The sequence below is a fragment of the Thalia democratica genome, chromosome 7 (assembly GCF_965202585.1).
Source record: "Thalia democratica chromosome 7, ktThaDemo2.hap1.1, whole genome shotgun sequence".
NCBI lineage: Eukaryota > Metazoa > Chordata > Thaliacea > Salpida > Salpidae > Thalia > Thalia democratica.
In genome coordinates this window covers 16,074,840-16,094,306 of record NC_139171.1, presented here as the reverse complement: position 1 = coordinate 16,094,306, position 19,467 = coordinate 16,074,840, and the positions used below count along the sequence as shown (strand labels likewise).

Sequence of the window (19,467 nt, the reverse complement as noted above, 5' to 3'; positions counted from 1 at the left end):
TGAACAAAAACTTTGTTTTATAAAAAAGTTAAACAAAATAACTTCAATTCTTTAAAAATGTCTGTTTGAATTTCCAAAAACAAATTTGAAATATGAAAACTAAAAAAAAGTGAGTAAATTGGTAATTTTAAATGTTTTCAAGCAGAATTTTAAATGGTTATCATTTTTTTACATATTTATAAAAAAGATAAAGAAAAGTGATCTTTGGATTTGAAAGACATAAAACAAAATCTATTAAACATTTAAAATAACACTTAGAAAACAAGTAAAAAGTTTTAAATAACAAGTATTTTTAAATAAATCATGACTTTTCTTATCTTAGTATTTATGAATGACAAAACTAAATAGAATTTAACTGATTAAGATATATGACTTTAGATAAAAATAATCCGTTGTAAAACTCCAAAGCACATTTTAAATGATAAATAAAGATAAACTTATTACAGTTCATTTTTAATATTAAGCGGAACTAGAACTTTTGTCATCCCTTATACTTTCAAAGGAACTTTTACCACCGTCAGTGTTTTCAACGGAACTTTTTATATTTTCAACGGAGCCCTCTCCACTGAGTTCTTCGTACATCACATTATTGAATGGTTGGGTCTCACCGCTGGCGAATAGAATGTACACGAAAGCTCCCACTGTATATATGACTGCCGCTATCATGAATATAAGTTGCCACTGAGCTCTTGTATTCTGTGTTAAAAATATTGTAAACTATTTGTCTTTATTATTTTATGTTCATTTATTATCCTACTGTGTATATGACTGTCGCTATCATGAATATAAGTTGCCACTGAGCTCTTGTATTCTGTGTTAAAAATATTGTAAATATTTGTTTTTATTATTTTATGTTCATTTATTATCCTACTGTGTATATGACTGTCGCTATCATGAATATTAGTTGCCATTGAGCTCGAGTATTATGTGTTGAAAAAACTTCATAAATAGCTGTGTTAGGTTACAACATCAGTGTTTTACATTTGATTTGCATAATAAGAGTTAAGTGGGATATTAAAATAGAACATATTTTTGTTCTGGTATTCTGTATATAGTAGAACAAATTGCAAATTTGATAATTAGTTTTTATAAGTTTTGTGTATAAGTTTTATTTTAGTATTGTATAATAATAACTAGTATTCTGCATAAAAAGAATAGTGAGTTTAATTTTTGATTGTGTTTAGAGAATATTTAACTTATTAGGAAGCTATCATGAACATCAATTGCTACTGCGCTCTAGTTTTGTATAAAAATTATGATAATTTTTTTGTTGTTGTTTATAGTATTTAATTAAGAATGCTGTACTATTGTTAAACTTTAAATTATATTTGTTTAGAAGTAAACAAAGCGCTAGAATAAAAAAATGTTTAAACAGATAGAACACAAAAAATAATTTATTTGAGCTATAACAGTATGTTATTGAAATAGTGTAAAAAAACTGCTTTACAAAAAAAAAAACATAAAAATTAACATAATTAAATTAACTAAATTAAGTTTTTCAAGTTTAAAAGAGTGCAAGCAGTTGGTGTGAAGGTAAATTTTTCAAACCATTTATCATTAAACTTGATTTATTCAATTTTGAAACAAAAACAAACTTCAACAGTTTAAACAAAGGTGAAATAGGTTTTCTGAAACGGATGCAATAAAACTCGTTTTTAAGCAACAAAACAAACAAACGATTTTAAAGTTTCTGTTTTATAATTTAAACTTTAATTAACGGACTAACTTAAAATTACAGAACAAAAACAATATGTAAGTTCAAACAACAACATCTATTTTTCCTTATTTACCACTTAACATTATAACTTTTTAAACAACCGTATTGTTATTTTAACAAAACAACTTATCTTACATCTACTTACAGTTGTAAAACTTAACTTACAAATAATAACACTAATTTTTTTCAGGACTTACATGCGTTAGATGTACCTACATGTGTAAATAAAGTAAATAAATATATGAACCTGTTGCTCAGTCAAAGCGCCAACAACTATGGGTGACAAAAATCCGGGAATCGTTCCAAAACTATTTGATATCCCCATCAAAACTCCTGAATATCTGATAAAAAAATGAAAAATTGTTTTTATAAATTAAGTTTTGATGATAAAGTACTTATTTCTTTAAGTTCTTAAAAAATTAACTGTTAGTAAAATGAAACTAAATTATTTTATATTTTTAGTGAAATAGTTTTAAACAATACTTTTATATAAAAGTTTAATTTATTTTCTATCGTAATTATCTTTTTCAAAAACATTTGAAAATAAAAGTAAAATAAGAACAAACATTTTCGATGGGTATTAGCTTTTTCAAGTTCATTAGTAAGTTAATAAAAGCAATGCAAATATTTTCAAAGTGCGTCATAGAATAAATGATAAGTTAACATATGAGTAAAAAAAGATTAATTAAAAAATCGAGTAAACCGTATCCGGGGTCAGAACAAAATCAAATTTAACACTATTTCAGACAACTGTATATTTTTAAATATCAAATCAAAAAGGCTATAATATAGCTCATAAACAATCTGTTAAGTTAAATACAAACAGAACTGTCATATACAAAGCTTTTATCTATTATTATTAGCATTTTTTGTAGTTTTTCAATTATATATAAATTTTGTTGTATGTAAACTTGTACTTTTATTAATTTTTATAAGCTAAGTTTTATTATTTTAAGTATTAAGTGAAAATTTTTATGTTGTTTAATATAGAAAATTTATTTTTGTTCGTGTTGATAAGTTAAGCTGAATTTATCTAAATTTTGTATATTAAGTATTTTTTGCCTATTATATTACTAAAAACTTTGTGTTTATATTTAAAATTTGTTTTAACAGCCGTTTGTTTTATTACATTGAAAATGTTAATAAATAGATGAAAGCTTTGTAAAAGATAGTTCAGTTTCTATTTCACTTGACAAATTGTTTATGAGCTATATTATAGCCTTTTTGATTGTAAACAGATAAATTAAGAAAAAAGTTGGTTTTTATAGAGTTTTATTGAAAGTAAAACAAAATTGTCATTTTAATCAAGTCAAAAACTGATAAAAAACATGTTTTTACACAATAGAATACAAGTTATTATTTAAAATAGTATATATCATAAAAATTTTTATCATAAATTTTAACTAACAAATTTTAAATTAAACTGACATCTATTGTACTAATATTTTATTTTATGTAGAAATAAAGTGTTGAGTATAAGTTTTGCTAGTTTAGAATTTCTTATAATGTTAATAAAATAATTATTTACAAAGATCTTAAAAATAAACTTAAAAATTTAAAAAAGAGTTTGTTCAAACATATAATGATCAAAATGTGTTTTATAAATGAATAACTAGTATAAGTACAGCTCAATACATGCAATATACTATTTGATTTGTTTATTTTTTTAGCTTATCACCAACATGAATAGCAATGAAAATTTTGAACTATAAAATAAAACAGATTGAGCAAATAAACAGAGTACTTATGCTAAAAATAAACGTTTTAAATTATTTAAAGAAACGTTATTATATCCTACAACCAATAAAACCTTTAAGACTTTTTATTTTTTATTAAAATATAATTAATTTCAGAAACAAGATTTTTTTTGTAAAAGAAAACTTACGTTTAGTTTAATTATTTTTATGTGACGTACGTAGTCTGATTTATAAGTTAATAAAAATATTGAAACGTTTTAATAATTTTAGAGCTTGAAACTTAACGTTATTCATAACAAAACAACAAGTTTGTAGTAAAACGACAAAAAATACCGCCTTAAGTTAATCTTAGAAAAATTATTTTGGAAAGGTTATATTTATTTCTAAAAAAATCTTTATCAGAAACATTAACCTGCGGAGTAGTTTAGCAGCTTAAATAAAATGTCTAAAGTTACATAGTATATGTATTAAATGTGTGTGGAATACATAAATTTATAATAAATTAATATAATATACTATTATACTATATTAGGATATATTTGATACTTTCAAAAAAAGATCAAATACTCGTTTTGGGCAAAGTGCAAGCATTGCACAATACTATTAGCCGGTATTAGGGTCAGCAACTTAAAAAGAATAACTTAGGAATTTAGGATTAATACTTCTAAGTTTTGGGTTTAAGCATTAAGATAAAAATAGACATATTTTTCCACGAAAGTATAAAAACTGCTCTAAATTAAGACAATAGTAGAATAAATACAACATAAAAATAATCTATTAAATCATTAGAAACAGTTGTTATTTGCAATACACTTTGAAACTTTTATGTTATAAAAAAGTAAACTTTTAAAACAAAACAAAAGAATGATAACTATGTACTTATACAAATTTCCATTTAAAAAATTTACTTAAATGTTTGTTTTCAAAACACGATTAATGCCAGTTAGATATTTTATCAAATTTCCTAAAAAACCAAAGGTTTAAATGAAAATTCAAATTCTTAAAAAATGTTTTGAAACAATATGTCAAAAAGTAATAAAGATAGAAAAATATAAAAAAGTGGTTGTGGTTCTAATTCATAAGATTATGATACTAAAAATAAACTAAAACATTAATAATAAAATATAACTTAAAAAATTATTAAAGATTACAATATTAAAAAACAATTTTTATCCACATCAAAAAATATTTAGTTTTTTTCAAAACAAAAAAAGTCTGTAGTAATAGTGCCAACTAAGCATTTCAGGGGATAAGACTTAAAGTATATAATTACAAGTTTTGGTTATCCCATGCAAACTCCACAACTATTTATTATAAAAGTATATTAAAAATTTTAATACAAACCGTGAAGACAGATCAACGTGGTTGCTGTTGTATCCGGGATATACACAAGCATTTATACCAGCAGCTATGCACAATAACACAACAGCTAAAACTTGGTTGCAACCCACAAATGACACTAGTACTAGGAAGAACCCACAACCGAAGAACCCTGTGGATGAAGTGAGTGTTACAACAAATTTTAAGTATAATTTGAATACTTTTATGAAAAACAAGCTTTAGAAAGAACCTACATCTAAAATTTCATTGTAAAATTTAATTAAAAACAGTAAAAACAAGTTAGTATCATTTTAAACGAATAATACCACTATTTTAAAGAACTCACATACAAATAATGTATTTAATGAGATAAAAAACTAAAATAGAGTATCAAAGCAGGGTTTTAAAATAGTCTCCTCTAAAGAAACTAAAAAGGCTATTGCCCCCTCCAACAAGACTACTCAAAAAACTACCATTTAAAAACACCTAAGACTTTTTTTCTTGCTCTTAATCTGCAATTCAAGAATATCTAGTGTAAATTTCAAAGCTTTATGATTGCCCAAAATTTTTCAATTGCCCTCCCCCCCCTTTACCGGTTATTGCCCTCGACTTACTAAAATCGCCCTCAGGGGGCGGTATTGCCCACTTTTGGAAGACCCTAATCTAGAGGTTGGAAAGGTGCAATTGAGTTATTATAAGTCTATAAGTAGTAATTCAAAAAAGCTATCAAAAAACAAGCTCTAAGTAGACTCCACATCCGAAAAACTAGTGGATAAAGTTTTTCGCATGTTTTCGAAGTTTGCATAAGCATGGTAACCAAATCATAAATATTGCTTGTAAAAGAGCTCACTAAAACTTTTCTAGTTAAATTTTTAGAGAAGTTTTACTTCATTAGGTAAACATAAAGTTGAAATCGTCTTAACTGGGTACAAGTTTGATAGTTATTAGGTACTAGAAAACTTTGAAAAATTTAAAAGAACAATTTTACTGTCGTGATTGAAAACTTTTTAATAAAATACTTTATTCAAGTATATTTAACAATTTGACCTACCATATATAAATAGAGCATTTCAACTAATATTTGTTATTTTATAGAAAATTTTTTAAGCAAGTTTAAATTTTAATAAGCCTACTCAATAAATCTGCATTTTTATTTATAACATAACTTTTAGTAAAATCAAAATCTAATAATTTAACGTACCAATAGAATTAAACGCTTTCCTAGTGTTAGTAGTATTGAGATAATTGTTTCCTCTTATATAATCAGCAATATACCCGGCTGTATTTATGCTAATCCACATAACTAGATATGGCAATGCTGATACAAATCCACTCTGTTTTGTTACATTGTGTCAATTATTTTTCTACTTACTTATGTGGCTTTCAAAACAAAAAATATTTTGAACACATAACAAAATGCGTTTTTAAAGCAAATAAATATTTATTTTTTTACACCTGATACATTTTGTACAGCTTTGTTAAAAAAATTAACATTCATTTTGTATAATTTTTACTCTAGCACTTTATTTGAAAATTAACTTTTATCTTAAAAAAAGTAAAAAGTGAATGAAAGTTAATAATGCATTTATAACCAACTTTAGATATATCGAACCGAAAAATATCCTTTAAAAACTTCGGAAGACAAATTAGTAATGTATAAAATCTTCAATTATTACACAGTATAGTAAATAAAAGTATAGTTTATAATTGTAAATAAATCTTATAACAAACTTTCGAAATATCAAACTGTAGAATGTCTCTCAAAAACTTTGGAAGACATGTTGAAAGTGTATAAAATCCACAGTTATTACACAATACAGTTAACAAAACAAAACTTGTAATAAATAATGCATTTAATAACAAACTTTAGATATATCGAACTGTAGTATATCTTTCAGGAATTTAGGCAAGCAAGTTAGTAATGTATAAAATCCCCAGTTATTACACATGTGTGCGAATGACAAAGCCCACATTGGAACTGATGTGAATATTTCCTTCCACGGGGTGGCACTGTCCGTACTAACCTGTAAAATAAATAAATTTTTATATAGATTTCAAAGTAATTTTGTAGTACTTTACACTACATGTACATTATACAAGTAGTTGTAATTCTTTAACATTTGTTGATTGTTGTGTTATAAATAATATACTAGTAAAATTTATTTGAATTATATTATCTTATCATAATATCTTATTTTATACATATTAAAAACTAATCAGACATTTTCCTAAAATAAAATAAGAAATAAGTAAAATAAATAACGGTTTATAGTTTACAGATAAGACACATACAACAACTGACAAGGTTTTTAAAGTTAAATTTAAATTTAATGTTACTCATTACTATACAATATGCTCTGTTCTAACCTAGTAAATATTTTTAAATTTTTATTTCTGTTTTACACGTACCATATATTAATGTACTTTCAAACTAACAGGCGGAACATTTGCTTTGATGTATTCGAGTTCCTCCTTGCTTATTCTCGGGTGATTCTCTGGGGAACTGTACGCAAATTTGAACCACAACAAGCACCAGAACACTCCTAATCCGCCTAAAAATACGATCAGTTTTGTTAGTTTGTTGTTTTATTACTTTATTGTTTAAATTGGGCAGTTGTGCCAAACCACTCCTAATTCGCTGTTAAAAAATATATTTAAATTTGAATTGTTGTTGTATACATATATAAAATACAACATTGTTATATATAAATATATATATATAATATATATAAAATAATTAATGTTATAAATTGTATTTCAGTAGTTAGACTAAAATAATTCTAACCCACCTATACTAGGGATGGGCGTTAATCGATAACAACAATTTCAGACTACATTCACCACAATTTTATGAGTACATGTTGGTTTTAAATTACAAAAGTAAAGATAAGTATAAAGATGTGTTTGCTCTTAAGAACTTGTTAAAGCTTTTTATCTAAAACTAGGAAAATGTATACTGTACTTTGTACAGTGGCGTTTATCACAAGTAGGTAAGGGTTAAAATACCACAAATACAGTTTCTGAGTAAAATTTGAAAGTAAGACTTTATATTTAAAAAATATTGACTATGGATAGCAAAAAGCTTTTATGTGCATTTTTACTTTTATATAAGACTACAATTGTTTATATTTTTATTATAGTGAAAAATAGTTAAACATGTCAAAAATAATAGCTTATCATGAATAGCACAAGAACCATACCAAACAAACTAGTCTGGTTTATGTGAGAAAAAATAAGGAGACAGATGTTTGCTTTTATTATTAGGAAAAGTCAAAAAAAAAAATCAAAAGTCAATGTTTTGATATTACGAAATTTATCAAAAATTCTACCAAACATTAAGATAAATGTTAATTAAAAGAAATTATTATCATGATTCTAGTTATTTAACATAAGTTATACTAAGGCTTGTTTATGATAAAGAAAAATTTCAAAACAAACAACCAACCGAACAAGTAGAACACGGATGGCCACCCGCCAAGGAAGTCCGAATCACACAGGACACCCGACACGGGCTGACTGATCACCGTACCAAACTGGCTACCCGCGTACGTGAGTGATATGAGAAACGACCTCTCGATAGGTGGCGCCCATCTTCCCCACATCGCATGCATGGCCGGGAACGTTACTCCCTGTTTGAGGGAAATTATTTCGAATATTGAATATACTCCCTGTTACATTGTTGTTGTGATGCTAGGTTTATTTTTATAATGGGTTTTTCTTAAAAGTTTTTAAGTTGGGGTAGTTTGGTTTGAAAGTATAACACAACATTTTTTGAACATTTAACAAAAACATATTTATCTTTAACGAATTAAAACAATATTTTGAGTAGGGTAATTTCTTCAGTTTTAAATTCGTACTAGGGTTTGTTTTTATATTTTAATTTTTTTTTTGAAAAATTGAAAACTATCTTTTAGTTTATAAGATAACACAAAAACTTGAAATAACTAAAATAGACAAAATTACGTTAAATTAGTTTAAATAAAATTTTGAGTGAGGAATTTTTTTAAGTTTTGAATAATAGGGCTCATGTTAGTTAAAAGCTAATTTTAAGGTGTTTTAATGTAACATTTTTTGATTATAAGCATACGAATTAGTATTTTTGAGTGCATTACATTTCATTAAAAAAAAACTTTTTTGTAAAATGTAAAATTTGAATGATATCAGATTGATGAGCATAGTAAGACTTTAATTTCTCAGTTTAAAAATAATAACACCATTTTGTTACAAAAAAAAAATTTAAACCTGTTTACTTCTTTAAAACAGAAACATGTGAATAAAAATTTTTGTATGTTTGAAAACTATGAAACTAAACATTTTATTTAAATAAAAACTACTTCTATTTAAAATTACAAACCTCTCCGAAACCCTCAAGTACTCTGAGAGCAATCAGCAATTTATAAGAAGATCTAGCTGCAATCGGGGTGAGTAGGGTCAGCACTGATGTGCATAAAACACCGAATCCAAACAAGTATTTGCTGCCATATCTGTAAAATAATGTAAAAATAGAATTAAACTCTTAGCAGATATATATCAAAAATATTTTTAAAGATTATTTTTATAAGTTAAATTGGCAAACAAGTTTTTGCCTGTTAAAAATTTATATAATGAATAGATAGTATTAATTTTTAAGTTAAAATCTCTCAAATTTCTATTTTATGAAAACTTAAATTCTTTTTTCACTAATATCGTAGACAAACAATTAGTTGCTATTATCTTAGTCTTAAATTAGCTGTTTTTATATTAAAATCTTTATAAATACTTTAATTTTATTTTTCATTAGTTACTGAATAAAAACAATTTAATACTTTTCTTTGATAAGTACAGACAAAATTAACAAAAAATTTAACTTACACTTTTAACTTATACAGTTAAGAAAAGTTTTTAAGTTAAACAAAAATATATAAACCATCCAACAAAGTTATCCTCCAGGAAGCTGGTACATATGTACCCGTAGAATAAAACCTAACAATATTTTTTTTAAATATATAAACCTCCCAGCAAGATATCCACCAGGGAGCTGGGTGCATATATATCCGTAGAAGAAAGCTCCCAAAACTAATCCTTGCTGATTCTCATCCCATTTGAATTCTCCGTCCTACATAGATTAAAAAATAATAAATTTTTATGATAATTTAAATTTTTTATGTTTAACTTCAATACATAAAATTGTTTATTTTCAATTTAATTATTAGCAAGTACATATGTGAAAAAAAACAAAAAATAAATCTTAAACACCTTGGACTCTTTTTTTAATAAAACGGTTTTAATAATAAGAAAAATGTTTGTTGTATACAAAAAAAATATAAACTACAAAGTGAGCCCTAATTTCTTACAAAACTTTTGTGTATAAAAAAATATTTTCAAAATAAATAACATACCACATATGCTGCTAAACAAATAATATGATAATATTATAGTTATTTTCAACTTTTTCCTTATAGTTTACACATAAATTGCAGTTTGTGTGTTTAAACCAAGTAAGAATGATTTTTTTTTGTTTATGAAACACTAATAACACACTTGGTTATTTAAAAAAATAAAAATAAAGAAGTTTTGTTTTATAACAGGTTTGAAAAACATGCACACAACACACAGTATTACACTTGTTAAAGTTAACATATATCAATTATACTGACTAAATAGTTAGCACAGAATAAACATAAAACCTACAAAACTTGGTAGTTTAAACAAAAACTGACCTTACACTTACATACAATTAGGACTTTGTGTGTATGAACCAAATAAATATTTTGCAAACTATATCAAAAGACTGGTTTTTAAATAAATATGCAGTTAGCAAACAGTAAAAACTGTGTAACACCTCTTAAACTATCAAAAATATTAAAATGAAATTAATAAGAAGTACATTTGAAATTTCAATACTAGAATATTATAAAAAACAAACAGTAGTCTGTGTGTAAGGCTGTATAAACTGTATAATATAATATAGCTGTATAACACATAGTATTAGTCCAATGAATACAATTTTAATATGTATTCACATTGTATTTTCAAAACAAAAAAGTATATATACTCACTTTTTAGTAGATAGTAGATTTTAATAACAGGGTTCGTGCGCGAAATTTTTTTCATTTAGCCTGACTGGGACCAATTTAGCCTGACATTTTTTTAAAGTAAGGAAAATCTCTTTTAGAAGTCATTTTAGATATTGATGGGTCTTAATTAGTACTATCATAGTCTTAGAATTCAACTAGCTTTATCTCAAAAACATTTTGAGCTTTAAAAATCTGCAAAAAGCAACTCATAGCTCAGTTACAACCCAATAAAATAAGACTAAATTGTGAAAAAGGTGATTGACCCCCTATGCCCTTAACATAACAGATTCAGTGATAAGTTTTAAAATTAGTGTTATATCTATACTAGTGTAAAAATTTAACATACATTACTAAAGACAATTTTTCAATTTAATTAAGCACTAAGTAAAAACATTATAACCAGAAGATTTATATTAAAACAACGTGCATTGTCTTGTTTTATTAAAATTTAAAATGAAACGCTTACACGAGTATTGAAGTTCAAACAAACAGCTAAGTTGTTGAACTAAACTTTAATGTTTAAACTGTATTTTTTTTATGAATTTTCATAATTATGACGTATATAATCTACTCAAAACAAAACAATGAAGATTCATAATAAATTTTTAGAGATTCAACAAAAGGTTTTAAGCATTTACTTTTTACAAATACTGACTGATTTTGTCTTAAATAACTAAATCATTATTTAGAAATAAATTCACATCTTTCTCAATTCTTTTTAATCAAAAAGTGTGAAGCATTTGAACAGAAAAACTGAGATTCTCAAATTTTTAAATAAAAAAACTGATTTAGCCTGACGTTTTTCAACTTTTTTCAAAAAAACTGATTTAGCCTGACATAGCCTGATTTAGCCTGACGCGCACGAACCCTGTAATAAACAAACAAACCTTAGTCTGTGTGTTGGGCTGCACATTCTGGGGGCAGCTTAACACGGGATGATTGGATGTGTTTGAAGTTGAGTGGTGCTGCTGGTAGGTTGTGTTCACCATAGACAGTATCGCCACAGACAGGTTCACTCTCAAGGCGTACACGTTGGCAAAACCGAAGAAGGCCAAGTAGGCTAGGCAGTACCGAGTTGAAAGCCATGTACCAGCTGTGAAGTTATTTTTATTTAGTATTTTTCATCAAACATGCGGTTGAAAAAAAATTAACAAAGAAATCAATCAATGATAAAAATTCATGTAGTAATTTTATAATTCAACTAACTTTTAATTAATAATTATTTAACTAATTTCAATAAATCTTTATTAATTTAAACAAAACTTCTATTATTTATGTACTTGATCAAAAGAATACACAGTAAAATGGTGATTATTATTATTTTTAATTAATTGCTAGCCTTGAAATGATTAAACTTTAACATTTATAAAATCTTTTCTGACAACTAAGTAGCAGCTGTGACACTATTAGTAAGTTGAACACAAACTGTTACAACATTATAAAAAAAATAAAAAGCATATAAGTTATACTCTTATAAACTAGAGATTTATAATTGTTTTTTTTATCAATTAAGCTTACAATACTGTTATAATATACGAAAATTCACACAGTTAAAAAGCAATAAAAAACCTTTTCATCATTTAAGTTAATAAATTTTTCAAGTACGAAGAACTGTTATAAGAGGAGAATACCTATGGTTGTATGACTATAAAGCTTTTTAAAACTAATATGCAATGTTGTAAACAATAAATTTATACCTTTCATTTTACATAAAGCTATTACATTAATTTTGATTGCAAGTTTAGTTTAGTTTATAAAACTTCTTTAGAAATAATACTTAGATGTTTTTTGGATATGTTACTTGATAAGTTTCAATAAAGTTAGATAAGTTTTTACAGTATCATGCAAAACTAGTTCATTTTCTTTTAGTTTCTAGTAATATTTTTTCATGGTACATAACACTATTCAAATTAAAACTTGTATTTAAAACAATTGCTTTTTTATCATTATTTTAAACAAACTTTAAGACTACTTACCTTTTTAAAGGGCTTAAATATGTAGCATACATTTTTTTAATGAATATTGTTTTTGAATGATTTTTTAATAATTAATTACAAACTTAAACTTTTATTATTCCTATCAATTTAATTTCAATATTAAAATTACAAATTTATACCAATTACCTTCCTTTGGTGGCTTCACCAACTCATCTCTGGTAGTTTCCATGTTTTCAATTAAAATTTTACTAAAATTTAAACATTTAAAACATGTTTAAACGAGACAGATATTAAAACAAACTATATATTTAATGATAAGGTGAACTGAATACAGACATTTTTTTATAGATTTAATGATTTCAAGACTTTCTGAAAGAGTTTTAAGATTAAAAGTAGTTTGATGTCAAACTACATAGTCAAGTGTCTAAAAAATGTTTTACTGTTATACATCAGTGAAAACTTGAAGTAATTTAATTTTCATTTGTTTAGGAAAACGAAATACAAAAAAGTTTATCAGAATTTTTAAAGCCTTAACTCTTCTTTATTATCTTAAATTCTAGAACCTTCTGTATGATTTCAAACACTTTTTTATTTAAAACAAATTAAACTACTTAGAATTTTTTATTTCAAATTGAAATTTTTCAGCATTAAAAAAAATCTACTTAATGTACTTAAAAGTTAAATTTTGAAATTAAATTGTAATAAGACAAAAAATAAAAGGAGTACAAAACTTAATGAAGTGTCAGTCTAGTTATTTAAACATAAGAACTATTTTTACTATTCTGAACACAATTACTGACCTTAAGTGTACTTTCAGTTTGGTTATTATAAATAAAAATTCAATCAAAAATTATTTTGCTATGGTGTTTGCTAGTATTTGCAATTTTTCACAGCAAGATATAATTTTGTAACTGAAATAAGTTAATTAAAAATATTCAAAAATATAGTTTATGAATTAATTTTCAAAGTTTACTAAAATACTGAAATAATATTGATCTATTTTGATTTTAATTAAAAAAAATAGTTGTATGAGTAATTTGAAAACATACTAAAAAAAAATGATCATATTATTAAGAAAATAATACAACTACAAAATGGTGTACTTTTGTTAAGTTTTTCTATGAGTTTAGCAAAATTAATAAAATCTTTCATAAATTCAAACTATTCTTAATTGTTTAAAACTACTTTTTCAGGAGCAAATTTCAGATACTATTGTGTTTATTTGCAAAGACTAAACACTCTACTTTAGAGAAAGTAGTTTTACCATGTAAAAATATTCTATAGAAGTTTATTAAATAATATGAAATAAAATGTTTTTATAGACCCTTTGTGGGTAAGTGTGCTAATTTGTCTATCTTATATAATAGAACAGATGTTTGGGAAGCTGAACTAAAAATCAAGTTTTGTAACATGAGCCAAATCTTACACTTAATTTACATCTTATATAAAATTGTTGGAATAGTTCAATGATTATGATTATATAAATAAAATCTTAAACTTTTGGTGTATGGCATTTGAGATGGTTATCAATTATAGTTTTTATGTTCTATAGTTTTATATCTATATTAGGAATTGAAATCCTTTTATAACTGTCATTCTGGAATTTAAATTAATAAGTTTGTTGTGGACTACTAATTCATTGCAAACAAGTATTAATTGTAAACAGGTAATTAAACTAAGACCTATGTTTACATACAGTTATAAAACAAGGAATTTTTTTTTCCTAATGACCTTTAACAGGTTTGCCAAACAATTTCTCAAAAAATTTTTCCAGGTTTTTTAAATCTTTTCAGGTTTTTAAAAGTTTAAGTTTTCTTGCCCATTTTTAGTATTAATTTAAGGCAGACAACTGTCTTAATTCCAATAAATATATATAATAAACACTTTATTGCTACTTAAAATTTTTTATAACAAATAAAACTCTAAATGATAGTAGATATTTTTGTTTTTATGATATACATTTTGTATTTAATCAAAGTACCATTTTAAATGTATGATTAATAAACATACTAGGTTATTTAGGATTTTTGTTTAAAATTACAGGATTTTTTTATCTAAAATCCATGTTATTTTTACCTGAATTGTAAAATTAAAGGTTTTTCCAGTATTCCAGGTTTTTTGGAATAAGTTTTATTTAATTAATCTTTATTAATAGTTTTTACCAAACTTTTTTTAGGTAAAAGATAATTTGTGAGCACCATAATTTGCTTGACAAGTCACAAAACAAACTTTCCATCAAAGTTTTTGTGAAAAACAAAAAGGTGTTGAAAAATTAAACTGAAAACTTATTCCTTTTATATCTTGTTTATAATATTCATGCAGTTATAGTAGCAATTGTTTACTAGCTTTTATTTAACAAATTTATTCATCAAACATTATGGTAAACAAATGTCTGTGTTTTAGTGCGGGGTACTTACCTAGAATAAGAATATTTTTTTCAAGTTTGCGTTGCACCAGGGTAGAAGAAGCTGTAGTAAAATTCAGTATACTTTTACGCGTTTCTCTTTTGTTTATGATCTAAAAAAGTAGATTTTTATCTGTTTTTACCTCTAGTATATATATTGTTTTCAAACAATTATTTATTAAAGTTAAATACAGATTAATTTGTTTATTTCCGGTAGTAATTTTAACTAAAAAAGCCTTACAAAGTAAGTGTTTTAATTTCAAAAAAATGTTATAAAGAATATAATAAAGCAGAACTTTTAAACAGTTTTTAAAATTTAGCTTTTTTTTTGGTACATAAATGTTAAGTTTTATGCATAAAGAACAAAATACCATATAGCTAGAAAAATTAAAAGTGTTTTTTTTTTTTTCCTTAATGTTCTTTTATTTAGTGAACAAACTTTTGATTAATACCTAACTTAACTAGTTTAGACAACAAAACTGAAACAAGTACAAATGAACCACACGAAAACTTTGTATGTAACAGAAGCATTACAAATTAAAACTTTTTTTGTTACACAGCCTTATGTTTATTCTGCATCTCGACTATAAAAAGATAGCGTTTAAGCTTGTTTAAGTACTTCTGATTGTGAAAATAATATTATATAATGTTATTATGTCTACTAAACCTTTTACAGGCAATCAATATTCTAGTTTAAAAAAAACTACCATTTTTTTATTTAAAATTCTAAAAAGGTGTTTTAGGATATAATTTACTAAAAAAACTTTACAAATCTCCTAATAATAAACAATTTTTACTGGTAATTTTTAATTCTCAGGTTTCGTCCACTTTTAATGGACAATATTTGCAGTAGGTAAAAACTTGAAAAAAAAACAATTACTTTCAGCCAGTAGTATTTTAAAGTTAATTGTGTAAAACTTAAAGCTAAGTTAATAAATGTTTGAAAAAATATTTATTCAGAAACTGTTGGTAAATCTTAAAAAAAAACATATATTAAAAACTAACTTTAAATTCATTTTGAATAAGTACTTGACCACTACTTAAATTTTACATTGTACTAATGTAAAACATAAAAAGACAGTTTGGTACCATACACCTCATTGTATATGTGTTACTATTGGTAGTTTTGGTTATCAAAAACTGTAAAAGTTTTTTTGTTGTTATAAATAATTTTGTTTTAAATTAAGTATCTTGTTAAATTTAAAACAGACCAGAATTAAATATACTAGTATTATTAATAGCTTTACACAATTTAAGAAAAAGTACACAATTTTTTTTTAAATTCTACTAAATAATTTTAAAATATAGCTGTCAGTTTCATTTTTCTTGAAAAATTAGCTTTTCATATTCAAAGCTAAATTATAGTTTTAGAAATTTGAGTGATTTATTATTTAAATGCAGATACAGTTTTTTACTTTTGTTATAGTTTTTTTTAATTAACACAATGTCTACAGTTATGATAACTTGAAGCAAGTAATAAATTTTCTTGTTTAGTGCTTTTTTCAAATTTATTCAGCTATTAAAAAAAACTATCTGGATCAGTTGTTTAAAACTGTGTTTCTATAGAAAACAACCATTAAAGGATAATAAGCAATATGAAAAAAATGTTAAACTTTATAAAATAAAACAATACCTTTATTAAAAAAAAAGGTGTTCAAGAACTTGTAAAACAACATTGACATTTTGTTTCAGCTAATATTGTAAATCAGTTTAATTAGTTGAAACTAATTAGAATGTCTTACAATATTAAATTTTTATTAGAATTATACTGATACAAATTATAAAGGATTAAGAAATGTTTGTTGAGATTATCTGTATCATTGTTTTAATGTAGTTCTACTATGTTTTAACAAGTATATGTTATAAACTAAACATTTAAGTTAAACAAATATAAGTTAAGTTTCATTTTTTTTTATTTTTGCTAAAGTATTGAGATAAAGATTTACATTTTTTTTAAGTTTTCGTTATAAATTAGTTAAAATCAACTCAAACTTTATGTTATCTTTAATTTAAGCTTAAGATTTAAAAAACTTTTTAACTTTATTAGTTTTTATGCTTTTTAAGCTAAAATAAAGCTGATGTTATTTTTGTTATGTAAAAAGTTGAGTTTGCTTACAAAAGGAAATTAAAAAAAATATATTCTAAGTTGTTCACTTATTTATAATATTGATTTTTAATTTCGAGCTAACAGTGATAATACGACATTATAACTGTGTATAATTTTAAGGAAAATTATATTGAGTTTTAGTTTTTAAACTTGCTAAACAAGCATTAAGATTTTTCTTTAATTCAAACTTAAACAATTAGTTTTATATAGGTAGTTTTTAAAAGTTTTAATTATTTTGTATATGAAGTATAAAAGCTTAACCTTTTTGAACCATTTAAAACTAAACTAGTCGTAAAAATATAATTTGTAAACTTTAAAGTAGTTTGACCAGTGGAGTTGATTTCACAAATAGTAATTTGCTTGTTATACTGTATACTTGTTATACTGTACTTAGCTGTTTTTTTTAACTAGAGATACACTTTATTTTTTATTAATCGAGACATGATTATGTATTAAATGTTGTGAAGCATTAAGATTGAGGTTAAACTTTATTAACACTATCAATAACATTTTGGAAACATTTTTTACAATTTTTATAACTTGGTTAAATAAAAGTTATACTAAGTTTTATAAGAAATAAAAGAAACACAACTATATAGTCAGCACATAAAATATAAATTGATATAAAAAACAACTTTTATGCTTTATTCAAAAAAAGTTTTTAAAAACATATTCAAGTTTAGTAAAGTTTTAGAATTTAAATAGTTTAATTGTGGTGTTTACAGATTATATATAAAATATATATTTATACATGTTAAAATAAAAAGTATGAAAAATTGTCTGTTAATAATTTTACTATTGATGTTTTCAGGTAAGAAAAGTGGTTTAATTTTATTTTAAAGTACGTTCAATTAAAAAAAGCATTAAAATTTTTTATTAAATTTGTGTGTAAGTTAAAATTAATAGATGTATAACAACTTACTATTGTAGTCTTAGATAAAACTTGAATAGCTGTACAATAAAAGCTTTGCTTGTTCTTTTTGTTGATATTTTTAATGATTGTTAAATTATCCTAAAGTGTTTGAACTAGTTTAACACTTGGGCTATTTCAGGTTTTTACTATATTATTAGAATCTTAAAGTAATGCAACAAAACTAGCATTTAGATTTAAAGTTCACTTCATTGTCATTTTTAAAAAGTAAAAGTTGATTACATTTTAATTTTACTATTTAAAACTTAATGAGAATTACAAACGTTGTTACGTAAATATTTTTATTTTTTGTAAGTAAATGCCAATAGCAATAAAATAGTTTTAATAGTTTTATCAGCTCATGCCATTAAAGACAATGTTAAAAAGTATGAAACTTTACACTACACCAAACAAATCCAACATAACTCAGATGGTAGAATTAAAAGATCAAGCTTCTCAAAACCTGTTATAGATATCAAGTTTACTGCATTAAACAGGTTATGTATAAATTTTATATTTAGAAATATAAAGATTTAGAATAATAAAGCAGTGACAATGCATGCTAGCCATAGGGTGAGGGAACATAATTGTTATATTAAACACATTTATCTCTAACACTTAAATAATTTTAATTACGTTTTGCAGCTTAAACATACTTCCGTTTTTAGTGTTAAAGACATTTATACTCAATGAGGTTTATATTAAACAACATATTTATGATGTCATAGTTCTGCGCCCCTAGTATAGTTTTAATTTGAATAAATTAAATCTTCATGTGTGTTCTAAATTAAATTATATTATTTTATAAAAAATAACTATTTTAATGTAAACAGATTAAAAAAAATTGTAGTTTATTAAAAGCTGCATTTAGTAACGCTTTGTTATACAAACAATAAACAAACACTAAAATAAGAGTTTGGTTTTCTATGGTTATATCTGTGCGAAAAAGTAAGTTAACCTTTAATACTAAGCTGTTAGTAGAGCCTAATACACTTACTTTATTCTTTAAGACAAATATGTTCATAAATAAAAATAAGGATAAAAAGTATTGTTTTAATATTTACACAAGATTTATTATAAAACTTTCACATCATTAAATGTTGAAAAAAACTTTGTAAAGGTTTTATTTTTGTGCTTCTTTTTTTAAACTTTAAACTTTACAGGAACTTTCACTTAAAACTCACCCGAGATACTTCAACATTTAAAAACAATATTGTAATAGAAGATGGAAAAAATAATGCTTTAGAACAGAGCTTAAACCACTTGTACAGTGGAAGTATATATGGTTTGTTTTTAACAAGTGTTTGTTTATTAGTAAA

The 19,467-nt window shown here is 24.2% G+C and overlaps 1 protein-coding gene across 1 annotated transcript; it reads right to left on the bottom strand.

The window, feature by feature from the left end:
• Window positions 1-211: 211 nt before the first annotated feature.
• LOC145841755 (sialin-like) lies at window positions 212-12,970 on the bottom strand. The gene is made up of 11 exons (XM_082949109.1): window positions 12,914-12,970; window positions 11,678-11,883; window positions 9,726-9,829; window positions 9,089-9,218; window positions 8,180-8,363; window positions 7,171-7,286; window positions 6,600-6,758; window positions 5,936-6,068; window positions 4,759-4,906; window positions 1,965-2,058; window positions 212-696 (listed from the first exon to the last, which is right to left on the bottom strand). Exons 1-11 carry the CDS (start codon window positions 12,954-12,956, stop codon window positions 460-462), a joined length of 1,554 nt encoding a protein of 517 aa, XP_082805235.1. The 5' UTR covers window positions 12,957-12,970; the 3' UTR covers window positions 212-459.
• Window positions 12,971-19,467: the final 6,497 nt, after the last annotated feature.

Excerpts from the sequence above, each read along its gene's own strand:
- LOC145841755 (XM_082949109.1), bottom strand. The coding sequence starts at position 12,956 with ATGGAAACTACCAGAGATGAGTTGGTGAAGCCACCAAAGGAAG. Across the intron at positions 6,759-7,170 it reads TCAAAGCAAATGTTCCGCCT|GTTAGTACGGACAGTGCCAC; the intron begins GTTAGTTTGAAA and ends TTTATTTTACAG. Across the intron at positions 4,907-5,935 it reads GAAAGCGTTTAATTCTATTG|GGTTCTTCGGTTGTGGGTTC; the intron begins GTACGTTAAATT and ends CTTCATCCACAG.